Source organism: Orycteropus afer, unplaced genomic scaffold (assembly GCF_000298275.1).
Source record: "Orycteropus afer afer isolate SDZICR_OR568_19922 unplaced genomic scaffold, OryAfe1.0 scaffold00058, whole genome shotgun sequence".
Classification (NCBI taxonomy): Eukaryota; Metazoa; Chordata; class Mammalia; order Tubulidentata; family Orycteropodidae; genus Orycteropus; species Orycteropus afer.
In genome coordinates this window covers 11,773,217-11,796,976 of record NW_006921645.1, presented here as the reverse complement: position 1 = coordinate 11,796,976, position 23,760 = coordinate 11,773,217, and the positions used below count along the sequence as shown (strand labels likewise).

General features: G+C 36.4%; 1 protein-coding gene across 1 annotated transcript in view; it reads right to left on the bottom strand.

Annotated features, from left to right (window-relative positions):
* Positions 1-23,760, bottom strand: part of NCOA1 (nuclear receptor coactivator 1) — a 121,774-nt gene that overhangs the window by 33,899 nt on the left and 64,115 nt on the right. The window contains exons 11-15 of the mRNA XM_007939273.2: positions 18,243-18,360; positions 16,841-17,009; positions 15,364-15,678; positions 6,833-6,934; positions 3,966-4,368 (exon numbers count right to left, since the gene is read on the bottom strand). Coding sequence (XP_007937464.1) covers positions 3,966-4,368; positions 6,833-6,934; positions 15,364-15,678; positions 16,841-17,009; positions 18,243-18,360 — 1,107 coding nt within the window. The remainder of the gene's footprint in view (positions 1-3,965; positions 4,369-6,832; positions 6,935-15,363; positions 15,679-16,840; positions 17,010-18,242; positions 18,361-23,760) is intronic.

Sequence of the window (23,760 nt, the reverse complement as noted above, 5' to 3'; positions counted from 1 at the left end):
ACATTTTTTTCCCCTATTATTTTGGGGCAGTTGAGAGAAGAACTGATAGCTCTACCATCATTTCAGTATGTAACTGAATGAAAACACTGCTTTCTTTCACTGTATCCAGCTTCTGGTTTTAGGCTATAATATGAATGCTGACTTTATCAAAGAAAATTTCTTATTTTGTGAAAAATATTTTCATCTGTCAAGATTCGGGTGGGGAGAAAAATCTAATGGAAGTATATTGCCAGACCTTTTTCCCACAGGGTTACTGAGTAGATTTGAATGGCTAATCTTTCGGTTAGTAGCCAAGGGCAAAAGATTTGCACCATCCCAGGGATCTATCTCACCTTTTAATTAATTTATTTAGAATCACCCCATAGGGTTTTCCAGGCTGTAATCTTTATGGGAGGAGCTCTTGTGGAGTAGTGCCTAAGGCACTTGACTGCTAACCAGAAGGCTGGTGGTTCAAACCCACCAGCCACTCCTCGGAAGGAAGGTTGGGCAATTTACTTCTGTAGTGATACTGCCTTGGAAACCCAAGAAGGGGTTGCTAGGAGTTGGGTCCGACTTGACAGCACATAAGAACAACACAATCTTTATGGGAGTAGATTGCTACGTCCTTCTCCCATGGAGTCAATAGGTGGTCTAGAATTGTCAACCTTTCAGTCAGCAGACAAGCACTTAACCGTTGTACCACCAAGACCCCTGTTTTGTTTCTCCAGTGCTGCTCTAATAGGAATACCAAAAGTCAATGGCTTTAACAAATTTATTCTCTTATAGTTTAGGGGGCTAGAAGTCTGAGTTCAAAGTGCCTGCTCTAGGGGCTGGATGAAGGCCCCTTCCTTGGGCTTCAGCTCTGCCTCTTGCTCCCAGCCCACTGGAGCTGAAGGCATCTCTTCACTCAGGCAGCTGCTGACTGCTGAGGCTGACAAATCCAAGGTTGACAAGTAAAATGGCATAGTCCCAAGATTATCAAACAACATGACAGACCACTAGTTCAACTAATTCCAGAAATAGTCCCAAGACGGGCAGACAACATGGCAGGCCACTCACTGGTGACCTGGCCAAATGCAGGATCCAAGTGTGCCAAAAAGCTAGAGACCTTTCTCAAACCTTCTTTTTTACATACTGGGAGCAGACCACACCCCTAAGGCAGCTACTCAGCTGCTCACAGCAGATTTCACCATGGAGTTGATTACCAATCACATTGTGGGGAACAACTACATCTAACTGCCCAGCCAAGCTGACACAAAACCTTAATTACCACAGTCCTTTATCTGACCATTAGAGATAGTTGAATGCAAATTTCCAATTAAAAAATCACACAAAATTAACTAATAAAAGTCAAAGAAAGTATGTATTTATTATTATTAAAATTTAGGCCATGGAACTGTTCAGAGAAACATAAAAATCATGAGGAAGAGAAAGAAAATGTGCTTGATGGTGTCTATCTTATCTGATATTAGGTTATTAAGAGATCTTTTCATTTCCAAAAACTTCCTGGTTTTTATTTTCCCTCTTTCCTTACTGAAATCACTTATCTCATTTTCCTTAAATGAATAAAATGCATTTACAGTGATTTTAATTTTCTTCATACGCTTTTTTACATTTCCCAAATTACCTACAATGAATATACGTTATCTTTGTCATCAGAAAACCATACAAATACTATTAGAAAAGGAAGAACCAGAAATCCAGGATCCAATGTCAAATTATCACTTAAAAAGAAAATAATTAGAAATAAAATAATAAATGGAAACACCTATTTTACATCATTATTAGAGTGACATACTACTGCAGGCATTAGAGTAAGTCTTGTTTGCTAAGAATAAAAATCTAGGTACCAGATAAAGCATTTATGACGGATGTCAACATCTAGTTATACTGCCCACATCTTAACTGACTGTGTTCTTTACTGACATGGACAATGATCCATGTTCAAGTTCATAGATCAAAGACTAGACTCATAACCCTGAAAGAAATCTTGTCAGTTTCATCATACTCACAACTTTGAAGCACTATCTTTCCAAGTGCCTTCGTCAAGGGATGGGAACAGGATATGAAGGTCTCCTTTTTTGGCTTTCCAGAGAAAAAATTTTCAAATATGTGACTGAAATTTGACAGAAGTACTTAAAAAAATTTTTTTTTTCGTTGGCTGATTTTTAGATGCAGACTGCCAGGCCTTTTGTCCTAGTCCATCTCAGTCTGGAAGTTTTACGGAAACCTGTTTAATATCATAGCATCCACTGACGTGGGGGTGTGGCTGTGCATTAGTGCACTGGCGAAGTCTCCTGCATGGAAGGTGAGAATACCACCACTGCACCACCGATGTCCTCCTATTTATTCATTTATTAAAAAAAGAGGATTCTTAAAATAATCTGATGGGATTTATCAATGCTCAGCTTATTCTTCCCCTCCCCCATGTATGAGCTATAAATCTTTTGATTTAGGACTCTATAATCAATATATCATGAATGTTACTAAAATTCTATTTGCTAATTTGGTCAAGCTGTCATTTTGGAGAGGAGTTGGGAAGCAGGCAACTATAAAAGTCTTCTGATGTTGGAGGAAATATTTTTGCAGGCTAAAGTAAAATAAAAAAGTCTTGTCAAATTCTTTGCATACAGAAACCTTAACACACATGGAAATACAATCCTTTTGAAGGCCCACTTATTCAGACAACCTTATAAGTAAAATATGGCTTTATAATCCTTTTCTTTCTCACACAGACAGTGTCAGAAATATACACCAGCCAAAGATGACTTCATTGTCTTGAGGACAAAGGAACTGATGTGGCATAATTTTGATTAAAATGTCTTTAGAGAATTGTGGTGCTCTTTGGCACAAGCCTCCCTAGATACGTAATTTAACAGTCAAAGAATTTTAGCACTTGTTGCCATCAGAATGAACTGTCTAAATTGATTGAGCTGTCAAAGTTGATAAGCACACTGCAAAATTTATACATAACTTCAATTTTTTATTCAAGTCAAATAGCAGCCTTCTCATTGAAATTCACTTTTAAGCAGCCTTGAAATTTAATTTTTGTTTCATTTATACAATCAAAGGATTTATTTCATGAACTGGCCATTAATCTTACATACGAGTTTGATTAGACGTGGTGGATTAATCATATGTGTTTTATTGCCTCTACCTACTAGAAACTCAATAAAATGATAGAAAAGGAATTACAAAAATTATCACTTAGGATGAAGAGAATGGAAGAGATAGTACAAATAAAAGATGAAAAACAAAACAAAACAAAACGAACTTTTGGAAGACTGAAAGTAGACTGATTTTGCAGTAAGAATGGTGACACCAATAAGGAGTCTGAGATATTCTTTGCAGAGACTGATTATCCTTATGTAGATTACCAAAAACAAAATCTACAGGACAATAAAAAAATTGCATGCCTGTGCTTAAAACCCACTGTCTGGGGAGGACTTTCATTAGATTTTCATAGAGATCCACGACAGAAAATAAGACAGTAAGACAATGTGCTTTGAGTATGTTGTTGTCCAGTTGATTATGACTCATGGGGACCCTATGTGTGCACAGCAGAATTGCTTCACAGGGTTTTTTTTTTTTGCAAAATATTTTGTTCCCTCCTCTCCCCTCCCACCCCTTCATAGGATTTTTAAGGCTGTGACCTTTCAAAAGCAGATCACCATGCCTGTTTTCCACAGCACTTTGGGGTGGGTTTGAACTACCAATTTTCCCTAATAGTTGAGTGCTTACAGTAAAATTTTAGAGTCAGATGGGCCCTTATGGATCTCCTAATTTAATCATCTTAGCTCACAAAGAGATGAGCTTCAAACTCATTCAATAATCAGTGACAAAAGCTTGTGGATTCCTGACTCCCAGGTTAGTGGCTTTCTTCTTGGACACACTGCCTCAATGCCAATAAAGTGCAATGTATAAACAGAGACCTGAGCTTGTCTGTATTACTTTATAAAGCCAACATAAAGTTGTGATCTTCATACCTGATCCTGGATACTGGAAGACATTCTGCTGCATCTGAGGATTGATTCCAGTGCCAAACTGTCCTCCCAAGTTTCCTGCCATGCCTCTGTTCACCATGCTGCTGCGGTTGGCCAAGGATGCCTCAGGATTTGTTGCCAGTTGTGAAAATGGGCTGGTAGAAGCAGGTGGGGTTCCTGGATTTGTACCATAATTTGGTGGGTAGGGGAATTGCTGTGGAGCACCCTGAGGAAGACGGGGGTTCCCCATTTGAACGGACAGTCCAGATGAGGGAGGGAGGTTGTTCCCAAAGCTTTGTTGCCTCATGAGCATGGCTCGCTGCTGCTGTATTAGCTGCCTCTGTCGGTGCTGTTGACTGTACAACTCCCGCTGGCGCTGTGCCAACATCTGGGCATTTAGGGGTGGCTGCAAGGAAGGAAACACTCTCACTTATTAAAATTATTATCATCACTATCTATCTTGAAAAATTTATGAGATAAAGCCTAGTATGTTGGGTCAACAGAATATGTAACAATGATTAGTACACAAGGAAAACTAAAACAGAAAAGGAATAAAAACCTCTTTTGTGATTAAGCAATATTCATGAAAGAAAAAATTAAGTACATTTTATAGATTAAAGGTAGTTGAGAAATGCTGAAACAATCTCTGACCATTAAACCCAAACCAAATCCCATGCCACTGAGTCAATTCCAATTCATGATGACCCCATGTGTCACAGCGGAACTGTGCTCCATAGAGTTTTTAATGGTTGTAATCTCACAGAAGTAGACAGCCAGGCCTGCCTTCTGCAGTGTTTCTGGGTTGATTTTATTGGCCAATCTTTTGGTTAGTAGCCAAGGGCAAATCTTTTGCACCACACAGTGACCCATCTGACCGTGCTGTTCTTGTTGTCTGACCATGAGAGCGGGTTAAAGGCAAATTCCCAATTAACGGTCACACAGAACTCAGAAAGTCAAAAGAGAGTATATAGTAATTATTGTAATTTAAGCCATGAAAACTATTAAAAAAACCCCACAAAAACCATGAAGAAGAGAAAGAAACTGTGCTTGATGATGTCTATCTTATGTGATGTTAGGTTGTTAGGAGACCTTGCTTTTTCTCATTTCCAAAAATTTACTGTGTTGCTTGTTTCCTCATTTCCTTACTGAAACCAATTATCCCATTTTACTTAAATGAATACAAAGCAATTACAGGTGGTTTTAATTTTCTTCATTATCTTTTTCTACATTTTCCAAATTATCTACAATGAATATATATTACCTTTGCAATCAGAAAACTCTACAAATACCATTAGAAAAGGAAGAATCAGAATGCAGGATCCAATGCAAAACAAATTATCACTTAAAAAGAAAACAATTAATTAGAAATAAAGTAATAAATGGAAACACCTATTTTATATCATTATTGCATTGACAAACAACTCCAGACATTAAATAGCTATATTGTTACAGATGGGGAAAGAAATGTAAAATCATCTTAGCTCACAAAGAGATGAGTTTCAAACTCATTCAACAATTAGTGACAAGAGCTTGTGGATTCCTGACTCCCAGGTCAGTGGCTTTCTTCTTGGACACACTGCCTCAATGCCAGTGAAGTGAAATGTGTATGAACAGAGACCTGAGCCTGTCTGTAATGTAAAGTTAGGCTGAAATTATTTTTCAGTCTTACATGCAAAGTAACATGGCATGTCAATGACGCCTTCCTCAGAAAATAGCATCTCAGATCAAGGATCTGATTAAAGCATACAGTCCATTAAAAGTAAACCTGCCAAGCAGTTACACTGCAATCTGGGAGAAACTGATTTGACTTTCTGATAGAAATTGTCTTTATGTGAATTCTAAAAGTAGGATCTAACTACTTCTGCAAAAGCCAACTAACTTGTTGCACTGAGTCAATTCCAACTCATAACGACTCTACAGGACAGAGCAGAACTGTCCCAAAGGGTTTCCAAGACTGTAATCTTTACAGAAGCAGACTGACACATCTTTCTTCACGCAGAGGCTAGGGGGTTCAAACTGCTGACCTTTTGGTTAGCAGGGGAGCACTTAATCACTGTGCCATGAGGGGCCCTTATGAGCTATCGACTGAGATTTTAAGACAGAGAAACCCAAACTCTGGAACCATGAAGTGGCCAGTATTTGCTGCTTATTGGCAACTGCTGTCAATATTTATCCTTTTGGTTAGTGTTGGATTCCTGTATCTGCCCCCAAACCATCAAGGTCTATTTTTTGGAGAACAGTTTTGTTTGGATCCTCTCTAGAATCCCTTACCTCCCAAATTTTTATACCAATTTAGTTAACAAAACATAAATAGGTAGTTGAAACAAAAATATTGAAGTATGTGTGGAATTAAAGTTGGAAGCAAGTACTAGATAATACTTAGAAGGCAACCCAGTTCTTTTTATGTTGAAAGTTCCAATAGCTCTGGGCTTATCTACAAGAATCTTTAAAATAAATAAAATCTAGATGATGCTTATGTCCAGATTGAGCAGAGAACACAAAGTAGTTAAGACAGTTTAGCGATGTGATCGGGTTTTGATTAGGTTTCAGGTACTATTCACACAGTTTTCTATTTTAGGTTTCTTATTACTGACTGGTACTGTTCAGTACAGCAATAAGAGATACTTAGTCGTCTGGCATCCAATAGCAATGATAACAATAACAATAAAATAAAACAACTCTCAGCTTTAGATCAAATATTAATAAGAGGTATCAAAATCAGATTATTAATTCATTCTAGAAGAAAACTATACTGCAAACATCATTAAAAGATCAGCCCACAGCCCATTTAAATGACACTCAAGTCAACACTTTAAAAGACAGTGCTTGGGTTGGAGAAGTACTAGCAACATCTGCTTTTCTCACATTACCTGAGGTGTAACTTGTTGCTGCATGCCTGATCTCATACTGATGCCAACAGGAGAAGTTGCTGCAAACTGATTTAAGATAGCTTGTCGATTCTGGTGTATCAACTAAAGAAAAACAAATGAGATATCACATTTCGACATACAACACATTAATTACAGAGGGACACAAAGTTTTCACTGATAATGAAAAAGTTTTAGAATTGCAGGTCTAATAAAATTATTTTCCACGTGTATTTGCCAAAGGCTGGCAATTCCTAATATTTAAGCAGCCCTGATGGTGCAATAGTGAAGTGCTCAGCTGCTAGCCAAAAGGTCAGCAGTTCAAACCCACCACTGGCTCCATAAGAGAAAAGATCTGGCAATCTGCTTCCATAAAGATGACAGCCCAGGAAACCTTCTGTCATAAATGGTGGCTATGAGTCAGAATTGACCTGACACCACACAACAACATTGTATATTTACAACTTGATGAACACTAAATATGGCAGAACTTTAAAAAATCAAATACACGTACATGTGTATATATGTGTATCATACATTTGAAAATGTGTTAATACTTAATTCAGATAAGTACAATAATGGAGAGAGAAGAAATATCAGCTCTAGATCTTAAAATATTGTGAGTAAAAAGTTAAGTATACAGGCACATTCTACAAAGTCCTACAAGATGAATGGAAAAACTAAAGTACTTCCCAACTGGAGGGTGCCTGTCTGGTGGGTACATATTTGAGAAAAATCCAATGTGATTTCAATAGCTGGAGAGAATTATGTAAGAAACAAATGATCTGAGAAAATGGACTATTTATTTGACTAGAAGAAGTAATTACTTTAGGCCAGCATTTCCCAAATTGGAGTTCTAAAGAACATTGTTGTGTGGATATTAATAGATGTGCCAGGAAAATAGCATGCTGTGCTGTATTAAGTATTGGAAATGATAGGTTACACAAGGTGAAACAGATTTCTTTACTGCAGTAATTTTATGAGCCTTCAACTGGCCAAAACACACTGTGGATCTTCAAGCGGGGATATATAGTCCAACTTATTTCATAAACTTTTTTCTGACATAACCATTAACAACTATCTCCTATAACAATCTTCTATGGAACATAATAGTTTGAAAACAGCTGTTTAGATTAGGATTAGGGTATCAGGTCATGGGCATGCCATAAATTTATCTGGTAACAAAGCAAGTATCCTTGGAAGGAAGATCTCCTTGTAATCAATCTGTGGCTTAAAAAATTCCTTCCTTGATAATTTGCTATGAATGAACTGTCCATAGGAGCTCTGGTAGCATAGTGCCTAAGGCACTTGACTGCTAACCAGAAGGCTGGCGGTTCTAATCCACCAGCCACTCCTCAGAAGGAAGGTTGGGCAATCCTACTTCCATAGTGATACTGCCTCGGAAAGCCAAGGAGGGGTCGCTATGGGTCGGGGCCGACTCGATGGCAAATAACAACAATAACAACAACAACAAACTGTCCAGAGAAATAATAATAACTTTATGTTTATATGGTACTTTATAACATAAATGATATGTAAAACATTAATATATCACATTTTATGTATTAAATTCCATATGCAAAATGGAAAGTCTATGAAAGTCTGATAAGAGAATCCAAAGAGCTATGGACAGTGACTAAATCACTCATCTTCCAATAGCTCAATTCTTAATTTTGGGTTCCTTCTTTTTTCTCAGGCTCTTATTACAACATACTTATTTGGAAGGAAAGCTTAATATAATGTACATACTAAAACAACAACTTTCAGGTATTGTGGAATAATACCAAATTCCAAATCACTTCAAAAATAGACACCAATTTTGTAGGTTTAAAAGTCAAAGGAATGTTTACTTATCAAACCTACATACTTATATGACCATATATTTAAGTAAACCAAGTTAATTTTAAAAAGATTTGTTGAAAAATTCAGTACATCTATGATACTGTATCAAGTTTGGAGGCTACAACAGTGAGCAAATTCCTGTCCTTTGGGAATTCCCTGTCAAATGGCAAAGGCCACACCCCAGTGCAAATGCACAAAGGGTGTACTTGTATAAAAAGAGATCTGCAGCAGTAGAGAGAGAGGAACTAACTCAGCTTAGGGACACAAAGACAATGACCAAGAGCAGAAGTGAGCTAAACTGAGTCTTGATGTATGAGAATGCTAGGTGGCCAGGGGGATGATAGAGTTAATCTGAAGCAGAAGGAACAGTAAGTATAAAAACAGCAAGGGAGGCAATATGAATAGGGAAAATATATTAATACTTGAGATAGAGAGGAGTGAAATGGCAAGGGAGTGGAACTGAGATCCCAAACCCAGATTTATGTTCAAATTGTGGGATAACATGAGAATGAAATGCGTCAGAATGGAAGTACAGATGACTGAGAAGTAGTAACAATGAGCAACAACCTTAGAAAATAAAAAAAAGTTACTTTCTTTTATTAGTGGAAGGAATTATTCAAAATACCAAAAATCTGGTATTTACTTTCTGTTACAAAAAACCAGTTCTATTATTCCCTTGAAAGAACTCTTGTTCATTTTTTCCTCCCACATCTTGATTTATGCTGTGTACAACCATCCCACTCCAACCTGCCTCTTCTCTCTGATTACTAAAATCCTACCCATTTTTCAATAAGCAGGTCAAGTTCTTGCAGGGAAGCCTTCCCACAAGGATCACTACATCCTTTACCATCCCTTAAGTTTTAACCTTTGGAGGGTGGGCGTGGGTGGGAGGAAGGAAGTTGGTAGCTCAAATGCAAATGGCTATAAAGGCCAAGCCAAAAGTCTTGTTGTAATATAACAGGAAATGTGGGGTTTGTGGCCAATGGAAGAGTGCAAACCCTGCTGATATGTATAAAACACACACACACACACAGAGTTCAGGCTGACTGCCACTTTGTCTGCTGAATGGATATTCTTCTAATGCCTTATCAATAAGTCCTTCTATGGTAAACCTAAAAGATGCTTATCTAACCCAGAAGTTCTCAACCAGTGGTGACTTTATCCTCAAGAGGACATAACAATGTCTGAAGACATTTCTAATTGTCACAACTAGGGGAAGGGGCACCATTAGCATCCAGCAGGTAGAGGCCAGGAATGCTGCTAAATATTCATAAATGCACAGGAAGCTCCTCACAAAAAGAATGATCTGGCCCAAAGTGTCAAAACAAACCTTGAGAAACCCTGATATAACCACTGCATAAATTCTTGCTAAGATAAAGAGATCTTTAAAGAGGTTATTCTTTGGGGGCAGTTTTAATTGTCAGAAATCTGAAGGTAAAATCTGCTATTTTCTTCCCTTTGATCCTAGTAATTATTTTCAGGCCACTCCTATTCTCTATAATATATAAAAGATAATCGCTGGTGGTTCTGACACCATACTCAAACCTTTTTTCAGTCCCTAACATATATCTTACCTGAACTTGTTTTAAGATGGCAAAGTATATTATAGAAGTCCCCGGGTAGCACAAATGGTTAACTCATTTGTTGCTAACTGAAAGGTTGAAGGTTCTAGTCCACACAGAGGTGCCTTGGAAGACAGGCTTGGAAATCTGCTTCTGAAAAATCAGTCACTGAAAACCTTATGGAGCACAGGTCTACTCTGACATACACAGTCACCATGAGTCAGAACTGACTTGATGGTAACTGTATTTTTTTTTTAAAGTATACCATATTTCTTTATCTGTCTCATGTATCACACCTTCTTTATATTAGTCTTCTCTTGAGAGTATAAAGACCAAGGTCCTTGGGAGAAGTAATACAAAACTGGAATAGAATTAACTGTATCTTCTGTCACTCAATATTATACTATTTTCTACAAGTATGGACTGACCGACCCATCCTTGCAGTTGCTCTTTTCCCAAAACAGAACTTCAGAAGTTCTTTATTAGTATTTTGGATGTATTTCTCAAGGCTTTCATCCATATGAGGAATACGCAGACACTACATATAAAGGCTTATAATTTTGTATTCTTTCTTAATCATCAGTTCCTTCTTTCAGTTTTTATAGTTATTAAAAGCATCAGCCAATGGAGCTATACTGGTTTCCTAAGAAACCACACAGTAAGCTTAAAACACAGTGAACTCAAAATTCTGTTTGACCAACTCAGTGGATATTCCACTCCATTAGCTACCAAGGAAGTGAATCATGCTCACTTACTTTCTTTCCTTCCCTTGCCTCCTTCAGCTGAAGATTATTCAAACTGTATATTCAAATTTAAATTCTTAGAATCATTTTGCTCCTTGTGTACCATATTCTAGTCAATGACATTTACCTTAAAATCCACTATATATACATATATATATATATGTATATATATGTATATGTATATATATGTATATATATATATATATATATATGTATATATATATATATTATATAGTTCTGTTCTGAGCATGTTTGTTTCTTTTCTTAGGTACTGTGCTTAAAATACTGCTTGTGAGATGCTTATAATCGCCTTTCTTTGTGAAGAGGAAAGCGGAAGGAGAGGATATGACCAACAAGTAAACAGATAATATCAATTCTTTTTTAAAAATACATTTTATTGAAATATAATTTATGTACAGTGAAATACACAAAACTAAAGTGACATGGGTCAATGCATTTTTTTTTTTTTTTTCAGTGTTCCCTCCCCTCCCCTCCCCTCCCACAGACAGTATCAATTCTAAGAGGTCAGTATATTATGAAAACAGTATTATAAACTTAATGTATTCTGGATGACGAATCCTTTCTCAGTTACATGGGGGCTGCAAAAGTTAGATAAAATTTGTTTGCAGGTTATTTTTAATCATGGTAGTCATTTTTCTGATATGCCAAGGATTGTACAGAAAAAAAGATAGAAAGAACTTGGCACATTCCTGAGCCTGTGAAGTAATTATACTTGGACCTTCCTCTAATGTGGATCAGCTGAATATCTGAGACAAAATATTTTTCTTTATTGTTTTACTCCTTTTGTGTTGATCACTTTTCTTTACTTGTTGCTGAAAGCATGTTAGTGGAGACCCAGGTTGAGAAGACTGGGCCAGCTCTGCTCACAGAAAGCTACACATGGGAAACTCCCAGCATGTGCAGCCTAAGAACCAGTATGAGGGGAGTGCCCCATTGCTGAAGAACTTATAGTCCAGAGCACAGAGTAGCCCTGGATGATGCAGCTCGTTAGAGGGAGCTGCCATAGTTATATGGCACCATAAATTGTTTCTATGTACTTACATATTTGGGCTAACCAGAAGGCTGGCGGTTCAAACCCACCAGCCACTCCTTGGAAGGAAGGTTGGGCAATCCTACTTCCGTAGTGATACTGCCTCGGAAACCCAAGGAGGGGTCGCTATGAGACGGGGCTGACTCGACGGCACATAACAACAACAACAACAACAAAACACAGTGAGCTCAAAATTCTGCATTTTACCAACTCGGTGGATATTTCACTCCATTGGCTACCAAGACCACCAAACTCTGGACATTGCTCTATGAGACTTAAAGGAAACAAAGGGGAACCACGTTCACTTACTTGCATCCTTATCTCATACATATCCTTTGCACTGACACTCCACTTATCAGCTGCTTTAGGAGCAAATCAAAGTAAAAACAACTCTTCTCTGAACTGCATATGAATCATTTCACCCATTCACAGACTTGACTCAGGTCCTCGGTCTGTCCTTGCTCACTCAACCTTCAACTGTAGACAGGATTGACTGAATTCTAGCCTGTAATTTTTAGCCTGTAAAATGAGAATATTAGCATATCTACATTCTCCTGTACATTATGGACTTAGCACTATGCCACCAGAGCTCCTGTTTAATGTTTCAGGTATACATATTTTGACTACCCCTAAGCAGACTAAAAGTTCTTAAAGGGGACTGTATCTTTTATTTCTTTGTGTACCTCACAGTACCTAGTATTGTCTTCTTAAAAGTGTCTTATGAAAAAGTAAGTAAGACCCAAACCAAATCTAATCGATCCCAACTCATAGTGACCCTGTAGGGAAGAGCAGAACTGTCACAGGTTTCCAAGGCTGTAAATCTTTATGGAAGGAGACTGCCTTATCTTTCTCCTGCAAAATGGCTGGTGGGTTCAAACTGTCGACCTTTTGGTTAGCAGCCTAATGCTTTAACCACAGCGCCACCAGAGCATCTTGAAAAAGTAAATGTTGTTGTTGTTGTTATGTGCCATCGAATCAGACCCGACTCATAGTGACTCCTCCTTGGGTTTCCAAGGCAGTATCACTGCGGAAGTAGATTGCCCCATCTTCCTTTCGAGGAGTGGCTGGTGGGTTTGAACCGTCAGCCTTCTGGTTAGCAGTCAAGTGCCTTAGGCACTATGCTACCAGAGCTCCTAGAAAAAGTAAATACAGGGGTTGTTGTTGTTGTTGTTGTTATTTGCCGTCGAGTTGGCCCCGACTCATAGCGACCCCTCCTTGGGTTTCTGAGGCAGTATCACTACAGAAGTAGGATTGCCCAACCTTCCTTCCAAGGAGTGCTGGTGGGTTTGAACCGCCAGCCTTCTGGTTAGCAGTCAAGTGCCTTAGGCACTATACTACCAGAGCTCCTAAATACAGGGGTACTCTTATGAATTTCCAAAAGCAAAGATATACATTATTCTTGTGCCTTCTATCTAAATATGAATGGCAAGCTATAATAAAAGTAGTAAGTATTCAATACCTCAGAACATATTACTAGTCCCTGTCTCTTTTTCTCTCTTCCCTGACTTCTTTATGAGTCCTTCATTTCATTCCAGCATTTTTAGATTGTTCCTTTCTTTGTTATTTGATTATTTTTTTCATATTCCAATCTTATCTCTCCCCATTTCATCCTCGCTTCCATCACCTTCCTCTTTTAATTGAAACGGAAATACATTTTATATTATATGTTACATTTACTGAATATAGTTTTATAATAATACCCATAACCAAACCTGTTGCTATCAAGTCGATTCCGACTCATAATGACCCCATGTGACAGATTAAAATTGCACCATATGGTTTCCAAGGCTGTAGTCTTTACAGAAGCAGACTGCTACATCACTCTCCCACAGAGCAGTTGCTAGGTTCGAACTGCTAAACTTTCAGTTAGTAGTGGAGCCCTTAAACCACTATACACCCTTTAAACCCCCCCCAAAAAAACCAAACAAAAAAACAAACTCACTGCTGTCGAGTCAGATCTGACTCATAGCTACCCTTCCTTGGGTTTCTGAGGCGGTATCACTACACTATGGAAGCAGATTGCCCAACCTTTTCCTTCCGAGGAGTGGCTTGTGGGTTTGAACCACCAGCCTTCTGGTTAGCAGTCAAGTGCTTTAGGCACTATGCCACCAGAGCTCCCATACACCCCGTAAGGCTCCTTTTTATAAGAATAGTGGCATAGTGGATAAGGCATTTGGGTGCTAACCAGAAGGTCAGCGGTTTTAAACCCACTAGCCACTCTGTAGAAGGAAAACAGGGCAATCTACTTCTGTAAAGATTCACAGCCTCAGAAACCCAATGGGGGGTCACTATGAGTCAGAATCCACTCCATGGCAGTGCGTTTTTTTTTTCCCCCCCCCACTATATGCTATGCATTGTGATAAGAGATTTACACGCTTTATCTCATTTAACCCACACAAATACCTTTGAGGTGAAGAAATTATTTATTAGCCTCTTTTTACAGATGAGGAATTAGATAGAGGCTTTCCAGGGTGAGTCACTTGATTAAGGCAACTTGCCTAAGAAAGATCTTGTAACTACATCTGACTCTTATAGTATGCTCTTATAACCATTATATCCTACGGCATACTGCCACCCTAATAGAATTTATGTCCTTCTCTCCTCCATCTGGAATTAGTGAGTCTCCAGTAAACTTAAACAAATATAAAATTTTTTACCCAAAGCAATACACAATTAAAAAACAAAAAACAAAATAATACAGAAGCGTGAATAACAAGAAGTAACAATATATAACCTCAGTCCCACTTCCCAGAGACAATGTTTTTAATCCTGTACTTTTTCAGTCCTTTTGATGATTATAAAATCTTACGTATTTATGCCACTACATCTACTCATTTCTTGTCATCCCAGGGAAGATTACCGCACTTATAACTCTCAGCTCTCCCTACTACCTTTTCTTTTATTCTCCTAATATAGTAATATCATTAGACTTCAATTTTCCAACTTCAAACAATATAAATAAACCTCAATTGCTATTCCAACAACCATAAACAGTATTGCTTTATGCTCTACTTAGTACATTAAGCTATATTTCTCTTTACTAATTTAATGATCAGATGATGTTCATCCTAAATATTTTTCTTAAATCTCAAAAAAATTAAATTATCTTTTAATTGTGGGTCATGACATACTCTGTTATAAACTACCAGTCTTTAATCGAATGCAGGAGTCCCTTATCCTATCCTAGGATCAGACCAAGGATGGTTCTCTGAATCTTTCATAAAGGTTCAGAGAATGGACTTAACACCTTTATTTATAATTGGGCCATCTTCTTACTATCAAGAGATCATAGCACATACCTTTCAAAAGTATCAACTGCTAAATAACAGTACTCACTTGCTGTTGTCCCTGTAACCGCTGTTGTAGTTGAAGTCGGAGTTGGTTGGGTGCAGCTGGAGGTCTGTTTAGAGTTTGCCTGGGCTGCATGCCCATGCCAGGTGAAAAGGCGCCTCGGGGAGGTGTTACTTGAACAGGTACAGTCCCCAAGGAAGGTTTTTGTCTGATCATGCCTTGGAAAGGGCTAGGGAGACTGGCGGTAGGAGAAGGAGAAGAGTAAGGCTGGGAATAAAGGTTGGGTCTTTCTTCCATCATCAAAGGTGGTGTTGCTTGCTGTGGTGGAAATCTCTCTGATAATACATCTAATCCACCACCCTGTTACAAAATAAGCCAGACATTTTATAAATAAATCTCTGTCAATAAGTGACATGCTTCTCTGTACAAGACTTGAAAACACTTTATTTCTAGAAAATGTCATTGTAATATATTTATACTGAATTCATGCTTCCCCAAACCTTCTACCTAAAGGAACCACTTGTGATACTTGCTTTTGAAATTGAACAATCAATTGAGATGTTTACGATCTCAATAAAGACATGAAAACACAATTAAAATAAAGGCCTTAAACCAATCAAGGGAAGCTAAAAGGTTTAAAAAGAATTTACTGCAAAGCCTACGAATCAGCACAATTTACATTTAATAGATTGCCATGAGAAACAGATTCCTAAAGGAGGGCTCAATCAAGCATTTTTCAATCTTAAATCCAGAATTCATGCTTTTATCTCTCACATACACACACACACACACATCACAGCAGATTTAACAGAATGCCAGAGTTACACCTTTTAAACTTTTTGACTATTACGCATATAAGAAATACATTTTAAATTGTGACACATTTACATATAACATATAACATAAAGGAGTATCATGAAACATAACTTTCCCTTTTTGTGGGCTATGCACTCTGGTATTTTTATCCTACACTTTTTATCCCATTTTAAAAAACTGCTGATTGTGATTCACTAAATTGACTGTCATCACTCCGCAGTCTGAAAAACGCTAACCTGGAAGTTGGAATGTCATGAAATACATAGACTGAAGACAAACATGAATGAAGGATAAATTAAGTTCTTAAGTAAGAACTGATGATATAAATCTGGATTCTTTTCTAACTGGAGACTAAAATTCTTTTCCATAGTAAAAGGCTAAGACTATCTAGTTTTTTCAATCCCATGAATTGTTATGACATTTTTTGGTTTTAAAAGACCATTATATAACTGTAATATACTTTGATAACTTTCACAAGGGGTAAATTATAAAAGTTAGCTAAAACACAGTGGGAACAATATTGAAAAATCCAATTGAAAAATCTTGCTTAAAAATCATTGTATATGTCATGAGACAAAGTGTATGTGAACTGCTGTATGGAAAGTGAAATCTGCTCTGTAAATCTTCACTCAAATCACAATAAAAAAAATCATTATATAGCTTCTCAAGGCTGCATTATTTAAATAATGCCAATGCTGGTAAATACCTGCACAAGTTTGTCAATCCCCAGAGCTCTGTCTAGTTCAGCTAGCTCAGTTTCATCTTTGCCACTGAGGAAAGATACCAGCTGTTCAAGAAGAGCTTTCTCATCATTTCTTCCTTCTACTGTTGTTGGAGGACAGAGAAGCTCATCTAATTGTGAACTGATACACTGGCTGCAGGTTCAAAAGATAAGAAAGTTAAAGCTGATAACAGTCAGTAATTATTCAATCTTAAGAATATGAATATATATAGATGCAAACCTATTTCTAGAAAATTCTTTGTTGAGATGTTTTGCAATCAATTCCAATGCAATGAAATGGTATTTAGTAAATGTATAGAAATTAAATGAAATTTGGTATACAGCTTGAATACAGTTTTCATTATTTTGTCAATCACTGAACTTTGTTTTCATATTCTCCATGTTAGCTTACAGAAACAGCATGAAAAATTAACCAAACATAGTGAAGAAAAGGAAAGGAATTGTTATCAAAAGCAAAATACAAAAATCAGCCCAAAACCCAGAATAATCTACATATTTATTCTATGGATGCTGTTAATTATTGATAACTGAACCATAATCAAAACAGTGTATTACTTAACTTTCAAAGACTATCAAATCATATTGGTAACATGACATGATTATTATTTGCCAAAGCAATCAAATTATAAAAATGAAACATGCTGGGTGTTAAGCAACAGAACTAACTGCTCACTGATTCCATGTAGGCATATATGTAGTCTAATCAAAACCAATACCAATTGAAACATAAAACTTAGATTTATATAGACAATACGACTAAGGTAGGAAAACAAATATAATTATAAAGATTGTTCTTTTGGGAAGGGAAATGGAAACATAGTTCATAGTTAAGGCTCTAGATTGCACTCAATCTTTTGCTGACTTGTATTAAGTGTACTCTGTGTTACGGAATAGTTGTCTGTGTGGATTAAAAAAATAAATTCAAATCAAGATGGGATGATGAGTGGAAGCATAAGGTATCTTTCCTCCTTATACCCTTTTTCCAAACAAACAGAGAAACTGGACAAAATAATTCTATGACTAAAAGCTAAAGAGCAATAAAAATTTTTGTACTAAGGCCAATTCAACCACAGATCCCAATAATATGGCAATCAAAGCAAAGTTAAGATATGACATATAAAACAATAGCTTCATACTGTATCAATTTCTTGGCAACTACAATGTATACTAGTCTTGTGGTAATGTAGTTAATAAACCTTCTTGAGTCCAGTGTTCAATCTCCTTCCATCTTTCTTTTTCAATACACATTTACATCTGTTAACATCTCACAAAGCACTAATGTACACTGGAATACAGGTTGGGCAAAGTAGTTCTTTGTTTCATAAGTTGATATCTGATACCTTACAAAATACAAATCATTACTTACTCTTCTGATTTATTCTGATTTACAGCTGTGACTGTATTATTTCCCCATGGACTCTGATCACCTGTTCCTGATTGCCCAAACTGGTTATCAATTGCTTCCAACTCCAGCTCAGGCAATCCTAATTGAAGAAGAAATGTCAAGAAGTCAGTATCACAATGCAGATAAGAGGATAAAACTTTTCAGAAGAAACAAATTGCATAGTAAAATGAGATTTCCCCTATAAAATATTACCTCAGTGATACAAAAGTCACTTATTTAAAAACTGAAATAATTAAGAATGCGGCCACATAATAAAAAATAAGCAAAAAGGTGACAAAAAGTCTCTGAATTGGAGAAAATCTATTGTAAAAAGTTTGCACAAAAGTTGGTATCATTACAGCAGAATTGCTCAAGACCTTGTCAGAAATTATTTGTTTTAAAGACAATTATAAAAATTTTTGTTAACTGCTTTTTCAGTCTACAGTACATTAGAAAATGCTGTAAGTAGGGACAGTGCCATCACTACAAAATGAGAGTTGCAAACAAAAGATAAAATAAGTTCTATAAAAGGCAGGAACAGAAACTAAAAGAACATTGCAGTCTGGGGCCATTTTGTAAATGGACAAAGCTCTACAGTCATTAATATGAGAGCATAACTGTATAATAACAGTATAAAAACCAATCCTTACAAAGCTGACAAATAAAAAAAGAGACTGAATTATGTTTTCTATTTTAAGAAAACAGTATATGCATTTTAGAAAGTTTTTCTGTGGGAATTGTTTTAAAGTTTTATGATTATCTCTGTACTATTTATACCAGAAAAAAATTGGAAATTACCTAAACACCAGAAAAGTAGGGAATGATGAATGAGATATGCTGTAGATATTTACAATACACTATTAAACTTTTTAAAAGCTTGTTCCAAGATACTATGTTCAAAAAGAGCTAATATTTATAAAACAATTTCATATATATTAATAGAAAAAAGTTCTGAGAGACTATATAGCTTTGGTTGATTTTGGATACTACGATTAAAAATTACTTTTCTTTTTACCCTTATTTGTCATTTCTAAATGAACATATGTTAATAGGCCATTAAAAGGAAAAGCATTTAAAAAGCTTTGGAGTTTTAAGAGAATCTTATTTAGGTAGAATTCCTCATTTTAATGAATGAAGAATAAGTGGATTTAAGCAAAACAAATCAAACTATGATTCAATTAAAAGTGTTGTTTGCATGCTTAAATGAAGGTAGTTTTTATTCTAAAGTCATTTCAATCTTGTAGGATTTCCTTTGGAAACTGTCTTCTATAAAAATTTTCCAGGATTTTCTGGAAACTTTTAGGAAATACACAAATTATTTCTTTTTGTTTAGGGAATAAGCCTACTATTTTTGGTCATGTGTGCGTCCCCATCACAAACATGCAATTATGTTTGTATGTATATATATGTATGTATGTGTGCATACAAGTAACAAAAGATAGGCACAAAGCATTTGACATTAATGCATCTATTAGTCTCTGTCAGAAAGGCAGCTGAAGTGGGGGCTGAAAACAAGCTATTGATATTTTTTATCCTTTTTGCCAAGGGCTCACCATCATACATTGTCTCTATAAAATCTGGTTAAAAGGAAACCCTATACTTTAAAGTCCCACTAAAGCCAATAAAAGCATCATACTATTAATTAATTTAAAAAATTTCTGCACACAAACTAGACAGCATTGTCTTCACCAGGTGGGTGGCTTTAGCATCTAGTACTCCTCTAACAGTTGGTTTAGTATGCCTTTTATGTACTGATATGGAATGACAGCAAACAAACACTAAGTAAAAAAAAGCAAAACATCTGTGTGTATTTTTTGAAGGTAAAGAAGAAATAACATTGCTTCTAGGGAAGGGAAGTGGGTGTCTAGGCACAGAAGTGGGAAGAAAACTTCATTATCTATCTTTTCTTTTTTGTTTTTGAATGTTGAAGCACGTGAACATACTACTCTAAAAAAAATCACACACTGAATATAAACAAAGACAGGGAAATTAAATATATCTTTTTGAGTACTGAAAATGTATGTGAAGCTTATTATTTTTATAGTTACATAATATCTTTAATGGAGTACAAATTAATAATATTTAAAAAATAATCACACCAGAATGTATATGTTCACAGATATGAACATATACATATTCACATGTACAGATGAAATGAAAACAACTAACTCAGGAGGTCATTAACTTACTCCCATGAAGTTGTCAATGCTCAAGTATTTCTGAAATTCTTCTAGAACTCTTGTAGCTAGGTTTATAAGTCCTTTAAGAAAATAAATCTAATCATAGTTATAACTAATCTTATTTTTTGTTTTGAAATACTTTTACTTATTTGTTTTTAACTTTGTTTCCCAGTTAGCTGTTCATACACACTTTGTTCATGACACTGAATGTAGTCCTTACAACGGAACAGCACTCTTCCCACTTCTTCTCTGTAGTTACCATTTCCATTTGTCCTTTTTTCCTATCCATTCCTGCCTTCTGTGTTTTATTCCCTGGGCAAATGCTGTTCTTTTGATCTTGTATGTTTATTAATTTTGGTTTTGAAAAACAAACCAAAAAAAACCCAGTATTATTCTTTTTGGATGAAGAAAGTTGTCTCCAAACAACTGTGGAAATTTTCAAAAGTCAAATATACCCTCAAAGGATAGGGATTTGAAAAGACATAGCAGAAGTTTTGAAGGTATTGCTATAGAGGCATGTTGGACATATTTTGATCAATACCCTCACCCCCTTATCTATGCCAAAAAATCAGTATTTATCTAGATGTATTCCTGCAGTACATTTCTAAAAAATATATCTAAGTCATCTGATCACACTGCATGGCCTGTATGTGCACAAAAACTGCATGTCTGAAACCAGGGAGATGAGATTTAAATCGTGGTTCTGCACATACTAACTGGATAACTTTGGGTATGTTTTTGTCTGTATACTTTTCCTTTTCATTCTCTGGATCTTAGTTTTCTCATACGTAAATAAACCTAAGGAGATTTTCTGGTTTATTGTATCACTTATATTTTCTCCTATTTCCAAAAATGTCACTGAAATAACAGAATAAATAAGGGAAAAAATAAATCTATAGCAGAAGGTAAGGGAAAAGGTGTACCATGGCAGCAGATTAGAAAATGCAGAATTTCTGAAAGATGGAAACAAATGGATGGTTTCACATTTCAACTAAATTAAGAAACTTTCAATAGGAAAATGATAAGATTTTCCAAAATAGGGAGTCTTCCCAGAACACCAGAACTCCCAGCTCAGTGGTCATTTGAGCTGGGTAAAGGAACAGGCCATGGGCAATTGTGGGATAATTAAAGGATGACTGAACAGCTGCCACTAGGCCTCTGCTCTGAGTGCAGCTGACTCTGGCATCTATCCCGGGGATTAAAGTGGTGAGTACATAACTCTGAAGTGGGAGTTCTGCCCAGGGAATCTCCAGAGTGGGTGCTAGGGCTGCCCTGAAGGATTTCCCCACTACTAAGCCCCACTCCCTCACAACAACTGAGAAACTGGGTTTCTATAATCAGAACCTACATTCACTGTCAGGGAAAATGGGCTTCTCAGTTTAGGTAAAGAAACACTTGAGCTACCGATATTTTTATTCTAGGTCTTTCTGGCTGACAGAGAATAAAATTCCACCAAATATAAATAGTATGAAAGAGAGACAGCAAATTTAACAAAGAAAGAAAGTAACTCTGAAGAAAAAAAGATCTGTACAGAATATGGATCGATACTAGAGTAACTATAAGAAACATTATCACATAGATTAAAAAGTCTATCACATCCATAAAATATAACAAACTCCTATGAAAAAGAAAAGTAATTTCTGGAAATTAAATTAAAACATGATAGCAATGATTAAAAGAATGCAATAGATGGGCTGAAGAGTCAAATGGACAAGTCTGAAGATTCTGTTTTGATCTAGAAAACTCAGCCTGGAGAGTCTCCCAAATAACCTCTCCTTTTCATAAAAAATGGGTCTGCAAAGATAATGGAGCAAAACTTTCAAAGTCATGAGAAGAAATGATTTTGGACCTAGATTTCTGTACTCTGCCACAGCATCATTAAAGTATAAGAGCAAAATAAATACATTTTCAGATGTGAGGAAACAAAATCAAACATCTCTTAACTCTTTCTGATACAATTATCAGCAAAAGAAAAGAATGTGTTAAAGAGAAAGACACAGTTTAAGTTGCAGCTAATAAAACCTATTATGAAAGATTATGACATGAAGATAAAAATGCAGAACGTGTGTGTGTGTATGTGTGTATGTCAAAAGAGAGTATTAGAAATAATTATTCTGAATTCTGTCATATGCAGATCAGCATCTTTCACCCTGGACTGAAAAAAGAGAAAATTTATAAAGGCTATGAGATTTTAGAAATAAATACATAAAATATTACAATATATGAGAAGCTTAGAGGGGAAAAAAAAAAACAGATAAAGTTAATCAAAAGAAGGCAGGAGTCATAAAAAGGAAGTAGCAAATACAATAAATGAAAAATTGAAGGCAGGATGCTACACACATCTAAAAATCAAAATAAATATAAGTGGATAAATTCACCTATTGACATGAGAAAAAAGAACACTATATATACACATGTATATGTATGTAATCATACACACACAGATAAAACGACTGGAAATAGAGAAAGATTAAAAAAAACCAAAAAAACATCAAACCCACTACTGTCGAGTCGAATTCAACTCATAGTGACCCCTCCTTGGGTTTCCGAGGTGGTATCACTACGGAAGTAGATTGCCCAACCTTCCTTCCGAGGAGTGGCTGGTGGGTTTGAACTGCCAGCCTTCTGGGTTAACAGTCAAATGCCTTAGGCACTACGCCACCAGAGCTCCCAGAGAAAGATTAGGCATGCATTAGCCAAAAGTATGCTGATAAAGTAGTTTTAATATCAGAGTGAAAATCATTTGAGGCAAAGTTAAGTAAGGGGTTTCTGATTAGTCAGTGTCCTGAAAAAACCCCTCTGCTTTCCCACATCTGATAGGGAAAGGGACCAAAATGCAGACTTTCGTTTTATCCCTTCTCAGTCTGTATCTTATTGTCTCCCCCGTGGCTGATATCCCAGCGTTCGGAACTGAGCAGTTTCAATTAGAAGAAACTTCTGAAGTTATTTCATCTAATTCTTATGTTGCAGATAAAGAAACAAGGCCCAGAAAATTAACTTGTTTGAGGTCACACTGTTAATAAATGGAGAATATGAGACTTGAACCTAGGTTCCTGACTCCTCCTCCAGTGTTCTGGGCAGCTGAAACACTGCTGCCAAAAACATCAGAGAGGGCTCAAGATTCTTCTTTCCAGCTGCCTAGAAATCTCGGTAAACTTTCAGGCATTGGATTATGACAGTTAAAAGCTGTACACCAAAAAAAAAAAAAAACCTCACTGCCGTCGAGTCAGATCCAACTCATAGAGGCCCCTCCTTGGGTTTCTGAGGCGGTATCTCTACAGAAGTAGATTGCCCCATTTTCCTTCCGAGGAGTGGCTGGT